Raw genomic sequence first — 11,713 nt, 5'->3', positions numbered from 1 at the left:
TCTCTTTTCAACCCAATTACCTGTACTTAAAGACATTTGGGATGATGGACTGACTGCTAGAGGGATCTTCTGTGATGCCAGAACTCTGTAGTGTGATGTCCCATTTCTGCTCAACTATGATGGCTTCTGACTGATTCAGATTTAGTTACAGATGCAACGGAGTCTCAGTCATATTCATTCTTAAATTCACAAGAACATCACTACCACCACCACCACCATTCTGATTGTTTCATATTTATTGAGCACTCAAAATGTTCCGGCCCCCAACTCTAATGATTGCATTAACCCTTCTACCCACCCCCACTCCCATCCCCAGATCTTTGGGAAAAGCTTCAGAATCACATCTGGTCCTAAAGACATATGATATAAAAACAAACTTCTTGGGGACTCTGGAGTGTTTGGTCTTTGGCCAGTCTGTGCCTTATTCCTGGCAAACTACAGAAATACATATATTCTCATCTTCACAATATTGATCTCTGCTAACCTCTTAAAACAGAACCTGATTCTGTCTACAACAGTATCTCCTAGGCCAAAAAGCCCTATAGCCAACAGGGCCCAGCTTCAGAGTATGGTCGAGACTCCTCAGAGCACAGTCAAGGGTCGCCCTGAAGCTGCTCAGCAAACTAAGACCTATTTTTCCCTAGAGCAACTGCTCAGAGGAGCAGGACTAGGGCACAAGGTGAACCTAGAGATGATACAGAAACACCCATAAGCTCAGTCTAAGAGTAGTGGCTATGACAGACGTTGGTTTGGAGAGGGAACTGTTTCCCAGACATTGCAGATGGCCATCTTGGCCCTGTCTGAGGAGTGCTAGTAAAGACCAGAATCTCCCTGATTCTGGTATACATGATTTAAAGGGTACTTTGGGAAATGGAGAATGTTTTCCCATATAAAGGCCCTGGAGTCCCTTTTCACACTTGCTGGCCCCTACCAGCCCCCTTGCCAACCTTTAGCAGATAAGTGCCATTTCCCATAATGACCTGGAATTTCCTGTGGTGCTCAGAGTAGGTTAGGTTTTGACAGATCAGCTACCCCAAGAAAATCCCATTCCAGTGCAATGGCTAAGCAAGGACCAAAGGTTGCTTTGAACATGAAAGTAACCTTCCCCAAGCACAGCCCTGGCACAAGTGTGTGCTTCATGCTAAGAGGTGTCTGCTTCCTCAGACGCCTCTATGGCAGACCTCTCTTCTCTCTGACTGATGAGAGCCAACAGAAAAGACTGCTGGCACAAATGGCTGATACAGTGAGACACTACTAATGAGAAAATGCTGATTACATGTTGCTGGTGAAAGGGGTGAGGACTGGAGACTGGCTTTGAGGATTTGGGTCACTCTGCAGATACTGGGTTTGGGGAACCTCCTCTCTAGACAGCTGGTTGACCACCTCAGGGACCATCCAAGACTGCTGAGTAACCTCCTTAGGGACTTCCTGGGCCTCCAAATTAATCTTGCCAGGGAGCTCTTGAGGTGGTTTATCAGCCTCAGGGATGTCTTGAGATGACAGACTGACTGCAGAAGCCTCTCGGGCCAACCTGCCAACCTCTATAGAGAACTCCTGGCATGGCTGGCAGTGCTCTTTAAGGGTCTCTTGGCTTGGCCTATCAACTTCTACAATGGTTTCCTGGCCCAGGCCCCAAACCCCTACAGGGAACCCATGGACCAGCCTGCCAGCCTCCACAGGGACCCCCTGGCTTGGCTGCCTGACCTCTTCAGGGTTCTCCTGGCAAAGCTGCCAAGTTTCCTCAGAGGCTTCCTGGAACAGCTGGCTGGCCTTCTGGTATGGCTGGCACGTGTGGTTAACAGAGTCGTGATTCTTCCGGCATGGCTGCCTGACCTCAGCAATCTCCTGGCTTCCTGGCTTGCTGGTTTCCGCAGGTGATTCCTGTGAGGATTTGTTTGGTTCAAAACACTCTTGCTGCCCCCCCATGAGGAGCTCTTGTGTTCTATTTCCAGGGAGCAGCTCAAGTCCTTGGCTTTCTTCAGTCACATGTGCATGCAGGGAGGGTTGGTCACTGAAGCCAAAATGGGAGTTGCCATCCACAGCAGTAGGGGAGGAAGGACCAGCACTAGACACAGTACTGGAAGGGCCACTGCTATCTGCAAAGCAGAGACCAAGTCAGGCAACTGGAACAGTCAGTTTTACCTTATGCATAGAATTCAAATGCTACAATGGATGGCCTGTGATGCTCGTGTTTTGGGAAGAGAAGGTCTGAATGCTTCCTAAGTTTGGCAAAGACTCCTAAGATTGCCCAGCTCAGGAACTGTGACCCTGGCCTACTACAGGCATAGAATTAAAGTCCAACTAAGACTTGAGGAGAGTAACGAGACCCAGCTCCTCTGGTTATTTCATAAATATATCTAGCCTGACTCCAAATTCTCATAGCTCCTCATTTCTACCTCAGAGGCATATAAACACTTTTTTTTTCAATGGTTCATTATTAGGTCATATGTGAAAAAACAGGTTTTAAGTCTAAATTTCTTCATCTGCACAGATTCTAATTCTGTAGGTTTAGCATAAAAGTGTGGATGAGGAGAAGGGAGAGGATGAGAACAGAATCATTTTGTTGAAACACTCACAGAGGAACCTGATGTTCCTCTGTGTTAAAATCATTGCAATCACTGTTAAAAGTAATCAATGTATTTCTTGGGCAGAGGTAATCATTGTTGATCTCCTAGGAGATAAACAAGAAAATACAGAAAAACCCTGTAAGTCAGAACAGTAGGAAAGAAAATGGTTTACCCAAAGATGGAAGACTGCTATGGCATCTGGAAGTGGCAGATATTTTTTTTTTTTGCATTATTTTGTTTTTATTTTTCACAATACTGGGCCTCATGCATGCTAGGTGAGCACTTTACCACTGAGCTACATCCCAACTCTTTTTTATTTTATTCTCAAACAGAATTTGGCCAAACTGCTCTCAAACTTGCAATCCTCCTGTCTCAGCCTTCTAAGTAGCTAGAATTGCAGGCAAGCACCATTGTGCTTGGCTGGCAGTTCTTAGCCTTTCTGAGAGTTGCTGAACCCTCTGAGGCACTAGTGAAAGTCATGAATTATCTTCCAGGAAAAGTTTATGTATGCAATGTTCATTTTCATCTTTACATATGATCAGTGGAGCTCACAGGCTTCCCTGAAACCCAGACATAGATCCAAGGTTAAGACACTCCAAATCTTGGGACATATAATGTTATAAAACGTGCCTGTTATACACAGAAAAATATAAAAACTAATCTCACAGATCCTGAGAGTAGTATAATAAAAACCTTAGAGTCTTCAATTATACTGTGGGATGATTCAAATTCCAACCTCAGACTAATTTTTCCCTATCCAAACATCACATTCACCAACAATATCATAACTATATATGAAAGCACTATAGTATCAATAATGATAGATTTGGAAACAGTAAACACCTGACTACATCATCATCAAAGCAATCTGGGGAAGCTGGCAAGCCTGAGCTTGCAATGCTCATTCAGTTGCTGAGTTTAAGATACAGTAGTTATCTCTCTTCTGTGAAGGAACAGAGGAGGTGCGATTCAAGTAGAAAAAGAAGAGGAACATGTGCTGAGCCAGGTTTTAAAGATACGGAATCTGTGTGTGGTACAGACAGACAGACTCCCAGAAAGATGTCTCCTAATGAAGGTCTGATACCAGAAAGAAAAAGAAAGAGAGAGAGAGAGAGAGAGAGAGAGAGAGAGAGAGAGAGAGAGAGAAGCAAAGATGCAAGCCAAGATTTTGCCAAGTATAGAAGTGGCCTTACTATCCAGCTAGTGACCTGATTCAGGCAAATCAAAGAGGTCAGTCAGAAATAGAAGAGGGAGAGGGTAAGATTTTCCTTAAACACTCCAGGACAGAGAAGAAGGTGGCAATCACAAGGTTAATACAGGATGACCTGAAATTCAGTAGAGGAATTCCTGGTGTCAGAGGGTAAAGTTTCTTTCTTTCTTTCTTTCTTTTTCTTTTTTTATCAGTATCGGGAATCCAACTCACAAACGCACAATTGCTTATGCCACTGAGCTAAATAAATCCCCAGCCCCTAAGTTTCTTTTTCTTACAGGGTGTCCAAAGAGCAAAATTCTACAACTGTTAGTCCCAGTACTGAACTAGAAATCTTTCTGCCAGGCCTCTCAAGTAAAATAACGAAAGGCATGTTTGGTTTGTTATTTCCTAGAGGCAGAATGATAAGGAAAGGAATTTTCCCTTTCTGGTGCTTTGGCTGGTATCCCACCTCTCACTGTCACTGGTGTCTCCCTCTCTGCAGTTACCCCCAAGAACTTCCTGTGGCTCCACTGTTCACACTGTTACCAAAAGGAATGTTTGTAACACTATTCTTCAACAAGTTTAGACAACTTGAGAAAGGTGACACGCAGAAATGAGGAGCACTGGGGCCAGGGATCAAGCTCAGCAGCATAAGCGTCTGTCTGGCAAGCACAGGTCGTGACTTTGATCCCTGGTACCAAAAAAAAAAAAAAAAAAAAAAAGAAACCAGGAGCAAACTCTAGTTTCCTGCTCCATTTTTCTGTTTATCAAGGTTGCCTCCTAATCACCTTACCAGACAAATGTATAGCAAGACCAAAAGATGATCTGAGAAAAGGGACATCTCTGTTCTCTTCTTCCCAAAGTTGCTCTGGGTCACTGTCTTTGAGGAGCTCCCCAGTGAGACACAGAAAGCTCCACTGACAGAGGGGAAGGAAACGTAAGCAGATGCTCCCGTACCTTGGAAACAGGAGATGAGTCTGCTTCTGGAATAGTCACTCCTAGTCTGCAACCCTGTCTTTTTCTCCTTCGTGTGATAGGTTCCACACCCGCCAATCCCTCCATCCCTCTTGGTCTTTGTCTCGGCAGGCACAAAATGTTTACTTACACCATGGAGGCTTCTCAGAGCGCTGCTGGAGCTGCAGGGGAGGTGAGTGAAGAGCACGGGGTGGGGAAAATGGGCCCTCAGAGGCCTGGTTGCTGCGCATAGAGTCAAAGAGGGCTGCAAGGATGGAGGGGAGAGCAAAAGAGCAAAAGGCATATGAAGAATCCAAGAGTCACAAGATCTCAGCACATATCGCAGCCAACTTCTCCCTCTGGGACTAAGAAGTAGCATATCCCAGGGCTCCTTCACTCAAACCATTTTCAATTTTTTAAACATTATGAAAAATTTCAAACTTATTTTTTAAAAAGTAACTTGAGCGACTAGAATAATCAATGCACATATACTCATTTCCTAGATTTAACATACTTTTAAAAAACAATCCTGGGGATTGAACCCAGGGGCATGCTCCCATTGAGCTATATCCCAGCCATTTTTTCATTTTATTGCCCAGCCTGGCCTCAGATTTGAGTCCTCCTGCTCTAGCCTCCTAAGCAGTTGTGATTACAGATATGTACCACTGGGTTTCTTGCTTACATTTAGTACTTGCATGTTAATGTTGTTGTTTTCATTGAGATAAACCTATATAATATAAAGTTAACCATTTCAAAGTATGTAATTTTCTTTGATCTATTAGTTATTTAAGAATAAGTTGTTTAATTTCCATACATTTATTAATTTTCCAATTTTCCTTATGATTTCCAACATTATTCCGCTATGGTTAAAGAAAATACTTTGTATAATTTTAGTCTTTTCAAATTTATTGAGACTTTTGTGTGGCTTAATATATAATCTCTCTTGGTGAATAGTCTACATGTACTTGAGAAGAATGTGTATTCTGTCATTATTGGGGGAAATTTTCCATATATGCCTGTTAGGTTTAGGTTATTATATAGTCTTGTTCAAGTCCTCTATTTCTTCACTGATAACCTACATAACTGTTCTGCCCATTACTAGAAGATAGTTATTGAAATCTCCTGTTAACATTGTGGAATTCTTACTTCAATTTTTCTTTCGTGTTGGCTGTCTTTTTGAGATAGTTTCCCTATGCATTCACACTGGCCTTAAACTCACTTTGTAGCCCAGGCTGACCTGGAACTCACAGCAGTACTCCTGCCCCAGCCTCCCAAATGCTGGGATTATAGGCATGTGCCACTCTTCAATTTGATCAATGTTTGCTTCTTCATCTTAAGACTCTGCTCTTATGCAACTGTTATATCTTCCTGAGGAATGAGCCTCTTTATCAGCACAAAATGCAAAACAAATTTTATGGATAAGTGCTCCCCCCCTGAGCACATCCCCAGCCTGGCTGCCTCTTTCTTAATTCAGCACTTTTCTCCTTCCTGTCTCTCTAATGTTTCCCAGAGTGTGGAAAAGGTGATTTTAACAATTTGTGCTGATTTTTTGGTGTTTCTATGAACAATGACATTTGGAAATCTAATCTAGCTAGGAATGATGATACATATCTGTAACCCTAGCACTATGGGAGACTGAGGCAAGAAGACTGTGAGTCCAAGGCCATTCTGGGCAATTTAGCAAACTAGAGACACTTGTCCTTTTTTTTTTTTTTTTTTTTTTTTTTTGGTAGTTACAAAATATAGTATGGCTCAGTTTGACCTGTGAATATTTGTACATCATTATAATGGAAATGACAGATTGTTATCAAGCTGACTGTGGTGGTAAATGCTGCAATCCTAGGACTTGGAGGCTGAGGCAGGAGGATCTTCAGGTTAGCCTGGATTCCATAGTGAACCCAAGACTAGCCCAAACTCCAAAGCAAGACACTCTCTCTCAAACAAAAAAAAATTTTTTTAGAGGGAAGGATTTTTTAAAGAGGGAAATATAAACATTAAATCCTCTTCTCATAATAAGTCAATAGATATAATGCTATTTCATGACTAATTTTATATAATTTTTCTGGAAATACAATGCTAAATGACAAAAGACATGTTTTGAATGTTGAAACTGGTGATTTTGGGGCATAAGTGTGAGTCAGAAGGAGGCAGGGGATGGTGAATTTCAGTTATATGACTTGCAAAGATTTTGCTCTTTAAAATAATATAAATATGTTACCTTGATTAAAAAAAGAATAAGAAGAAAAGAAAACAAGTAATGTCACACTGGTAGAAAATAAAGCAAATAAAGGTGAAGCTCAAGGAGCTGGGGATTTAGCTCAGTGGCACAGTGCCTGCTTGACAAGCATGAGGTCACGAGTTCGATCCCTTGATAAATCCCCCTCACCAAAAAAAAGGTGCAGCTCAGGAATTCAGTTAGCAGTCTTTACAGCACAACTATCCATCTATCACTGTATCCTCTAAAGCCCCATTTGACAGGTGAAAGAGATGGTAGTGTAACGCCTAATGGAGGCAGGACACAAAAGCAGGTAGTGACTTCTGGATCACATTGTACCCCAAAGATGCACACTGCACTGAGTCTGAGGAACCCTGAATTTAGCAGCAGCAGCAGCTCAGGACTTGGCAGTGGCTGTCGGGAGCGAGCATGGAGTACCCTACTGCACAAGCCCAGTGGGCTCCTCTCTCTGTTCTTCCAAACAGTGGCAGAGGACACAGCTTTGGTTTTGAGGAAAAGCCTGAGTGAGAATAACTCTATGAAAAGTGAACAACTTACCTCCCAGCTGTGGGGCTGCAGGGGCTGCAAAGCCAAAGGATGGGGGATGGAGGCTTGGGAGTCAAGGGCAGCACCAGCTAAAAGGGACATGCCAAGGTCACCTGCTCAGAGCACAGCTCTAGCTTTTGGAAGGGACACCTGTCTTGAAATACAACATAGAAAAGGTCTAGAAGCCAGGTGTGGTAGTGCATGCCTGTAATCCCAGCACTTGGGAGGCTGAGACAAAATGATTATTGTGAGTTTGAAGACAGCCTGAACTACAAAGAGAATCTCAATCTCAATCTCTCTCTCAAAAAAAAAAAAAAAAAAAAAAAGGTGGGGGGGGGGCTGGGGAGGCTGGGGATTTAGCTCAGCGGCATAAGCACCTACCATACAAGCAGGCAGTCGTGAGTTCGATCCCAATTAAAAAAAAAAAAAAAAAAGGTCTAGGCATATAACTCAGAGCGAAGGCCCTGGATTCAATCCCTAGTACTGTGAAAGAAAGAAGGATCTGATCTATACAGTCTGTGTTGTGAAGTTCAGGTTCAATTTTATTTCTGTCAAATGACTATTTAGTTGGACCTACTCTATTTTTTTTTCCAGTACTGAGCCAGAGATCACTGAACTACATTCCTAACCCTTTTGAAAATTTTTATTTTGAAACAAGTTCTTACTAAGTTGTCTAGGCTGGCCTTAAACTTGTGACTCTCTTGCCTCAGCTTCCCAAGGAGCTGGGATTACAGGCCTGTACCACTATATCTGGCTTTGCTCTAATTTTTAAGAAGACCTCTTTCACTCACTATTTTGAAATGCTAATTTCAACTCTTTCTAAATTTTTAACTTTATTTTCTTGGCCTCTCTGCTTATTCATGTACTAATACTATAGTGAGTCATTGTAGAAATTTTATAAAATAGTTTAAAATGGATAAAAAGAAAGCTGGGCATGATGGTACAGGACTTTAAATTTAGCACTCAGGAGGTCGAGGCAGGAGGATTGCTGTGAGTTCAAGACCAGCCTGGGCTACATAGTAGCCTACCTGAACTATACAGGAAAACCCTATCACAAAAAAGAAAAACAAAGCTGGGTATAGTGGCTCACACCTGTAATCCCAACACTCTGGGAAGGCTGAAGCAGGAGGATCACTGAGTTTGCAGCCAGTCCGGGCTACAAAATGAGTTCAAGGCCAGCCTGAACTGCATAGTGAAATTCTATCTCAGACAACAAAACAAAAGAAATATTTTAAAATATGTAAGGCTAGTATCCTATCATTGGTCTTCTTTTGAGTATTTTCTTTGCTAACCCTGCTTATTTGTTCCTCAATGAGAATTAGCTTGTATTTTTAGCTTGTGTTTTTATTGGGATTAGAATTGGCTTGTATTTTTACTGAGATCCTGTTAAATATATAAACTACCTTACAAAGGAGTGCATCTCTATGATGGTCAGTCAACCTATGCAGTTGACTACACACTTTTCAAGCCTACTTTTGTGTCTGTGTGGAGTACTTATTTATTACTTTCTGCTAATTCACTGCCTTCCCAAGTTCGAGAGATCGAGAGAATGGAGGCAGAAACAGCACATTTTCCATACCTGCAGATGCCTGTGCATGGGCCTCTGTGTGGCGTTGGCAGATTCTACTCAAGAATTCACTCACTTGACGCAAGGAAAGAGCATTATGCAGTGTTTCCAGTGGGTATATGGTAGGCACCATGGAGCACCCTTCAAATCCTGTTGGGGAAGAGATGGGCAAAGCCATGTTATTACTGCCAGATATACCCTAATTGGCTAAGGAAGCTGAGCATCCCTGAGAGCCATCAGGACAGTCTGTGGCTTTTAGAGTGTGGGCTATCCAAGATTTCCAGGATAGGAAACTCAACAGAGCTCCCAGAGAAGTCTCTTTTTCTTACCCTTAGATTTCCTAAAACATCTACTTTTTAATACCTCCAGGTGAATCAGATCATCTCTTATCCTGTCTATGGAGAAACTTCTCCTGGCTAAGGAGAAACTGCAATGTCCCATGGAAAAATCAATAGATTCCCAGAAAAGAAATAACACTGCTCTTGTACTTTCTGGGAAATGAAACAAGGATCCAGAGGTAAGGGGTAAAACTGTAGATCTGACATGAAGCAGGGAGGCTATGGAGCTGGGAGGGAACAGCAAGCTTCAGGTACCATGAACAAGAAAATCAAATTGAGGAGGAGGACATGGAATTGGAAAAGAGATTCGTGCAAGTTTACAATGTGGGGAGAAAGGTTGGGTGCAAACTGAGAGCATGCAGAACACATGAAGCTCAGCTGAGGAAAATCACATGCATGCACAAGGCAGGGACGGAAGTTTTCCTAGTTATTCCGTTTTTCTCTTCTGTTCTACTTGTTAGGATCTCTACTCCATCAGGAAGATGAGGCAAACCCCCTTGAAAAAGGGAGACTGATCCTCTGCTCTAGACTCAGTAATTCCAGTATAGGACAGCCAGTCCTGGTAAGGTCAAAGGTAAACTTAAGTGTGTCCCTTACTGTCAGGGACAACTAATGGAAAAAATGTTCCCACTGGAGGGTCAAAAGACATGATCCTAACCACTTTTTCAGGTCCCAATCTTTCCAGTGCCTCCTCTACATTTCTTTAAAGCAACTAGCATCCTGCTCATCATTGATGAACCAACGGGATTTTAACTGATCATCCTCTAACCTTTGGCCTTTATTTGCCTCAATAATTTAATTAGGGATTCTGTACCTCAGTTTCCCCCTGTAATCCAGTGACAGGAAAGCAGAGGAGTCTCTAGCTCCTCAGGGTGGTTTGTAAAATGTTTTGATCAGAAGATGGTAACAGTAAATGATTAGAGAGATAAGAACAGGTTCGAGCACAAGAGGTTACTTTACGTTGACTAGAACTGGGAATGTTAACACTGGGGGCAGTGAGAAAGTAGAACAGGAGGGGGGCAAACAGCCAACACTACAGCTACCAGGCAGCCTGGCTCTGATCCCATCTAAGCAACTAAATGCAAGTCACATAAACGTAAAGCAACAGGAGAAAGGACCAGATGGACTCTCCTGCCAGAAGTGCAATAAGCAAAGCAATTGGTTCCAGCCAGGACAGTGGCAGCAGCCAGCCTACAGCGGGGGATACCGTAGAGGCACTCGGGGTCATCCTGGCCTGAGCGCAGCCAGTTCCGGAAGAGGCGCAGGTGGTAGGAGCACTGGTGCAGATGATGTGCCAGTGTGGCATCCAAGGAGACCGGCCGGCACCCTGGGCAGTCAGAGGAAAAACCGCGCAGCAACCGGACCACAGGGTGCTGGTCATCCAGCAGCTCTGGACAGGGTAAGGGGCCACAGGAGGAAGCACGAGGGTAAAGAAAGAGAAGAGGGAGAGACAATGAGGGGGCACTGACTAGCACAGCATTACTGGGAAGTGGGGGCCACGTAAATCCAAGGTGAGCTAAGAAAGAAGGCAAGATGGTCAGGGCCACTGGGCATTTCTCACAGGCAAGAACAGTGTTGGCAAAAAAGAGGGATGAAGGAGATAAGGGTTCATCACACAGAAAGGCCCTGCCCTTCCTCCTGGAGCATAACTCAGTCAGGGCTGGCAGCACTCACATCCTCTGGACAGGGATGAGCTGGCAGTTCTGTGCTAAGAACCTGTACTGGGGCTCCAGTGGCCCTGATCAGTTCATTCTGAACAAACTAATTGGAGAAAGGCATTTACAAGGTGGGGCAGAGATGAAATGATTCAAAATCACTTAGAGAAGTGGGTCAAAGATGGCATTGGGTATCAAGGTAAGTCTAAAGCTAAAAAGACTCCTGAAAGCTCAGGCTAGGCCTCTGGATTAGACACTAAGACAGCCTCTGACAGGGCTGCTGTCAGGCTGCTAGCACAGAGCACTAGTAGGGAACGGAGTGAAGGACTGCTTTAAAACTCACATAAACTAGGCATGGTGGTACACACCTGTAATCCCAGCACTTGGGAGGCTGAGGCAGGAGGACTGCTAAGAGTTCAAGGCCAGCCTACAAGTACATACCAAGATTTTATCTCTAGATAAATAAACCAGTGCATATAGAAAATGAAACACTGACTAACCATCTTTACCTTACTCTTGTTATAATAAACACATATTTTTAAAATATCCAGAAGTATCAGGACCAGGGGACACAATCCTTTCCAGAAACCAAAGTGACATGATTTTATTTGTCTTGCCACTGCTGATGTGTCTCAATGCAGTGTTTTCAGCTGGTGAGTGGAAAATCTTTGATTCTAGG

At 43.3% G+C, this 11,713-nt stretch overlaps 1 protein-coding gene across 13 annotated transcripts in view; it reads right to left on the bottom strand.

Annotated features, from left to right (window-relative positions):
- Positions 1 to 218: 218 nt before the first annotated feature.
- Ppip5k1 (diphosphoinositol pentakisphosphate kinase 1) overlaps positions 219 to 11,713 on the bottom strand; it is a 37,995-nt gene continuing 26,500 nt past the window's right edge. For 9 of the 13 annotated variants that reach the window (XM_063250162.1, XM_063250158.1, XM_063250165.1 and 6 more), the window contains 4 exons: positions 10,587 to 10,769; positions 9,054 to 9,191; positions 4,865 to 4,978; positions 219 to 2,096 (listed from right to left, as the gene is read on the bottom strand). In XM_063250162.1, the coding sequence (XP_063106232.1) occupies positions 1,273 to 2,096; positions 4,865 to 4,978; positions 9,054 to 9,191; positions 10,587 to 10,769 (1,259 nt within the window). In that variant the 3' untranslated portion in view covers positions 219 to 1,272. The remainder of the gene's footprint in view (positions 2,097 to 4,864; positions 4,979 to 9,053; positions 9,192 to 10,586; positions 10,770 to 11,713) is intronic. The other 4 variants (XM_013158586.3, XM_013158587.3, XM_063250168.1 and 1 more) reach the window with 2 other exon arrangements.

This window comes from Cavia porcellus, unplaced genomic scaffold (assembly GCF_034190915.1).
Source record: "Cavia porcellus strain 051 isolate PalLab524CR breed Dunkin Hartley unplaced genomic scaffold, mCavPor4.1 scaffold_6, whole genome shotgun sequence".
NCBI lineage: Eukaryota > Metazoa > Chordata > Mammalia > Rodentia > Caviidae > Cavia > Cavia porcellus.
Note: the sequence above shows the minus strand (reverse complement) of the source record. Positions and strands in the feature narration are given on the sequence as shown.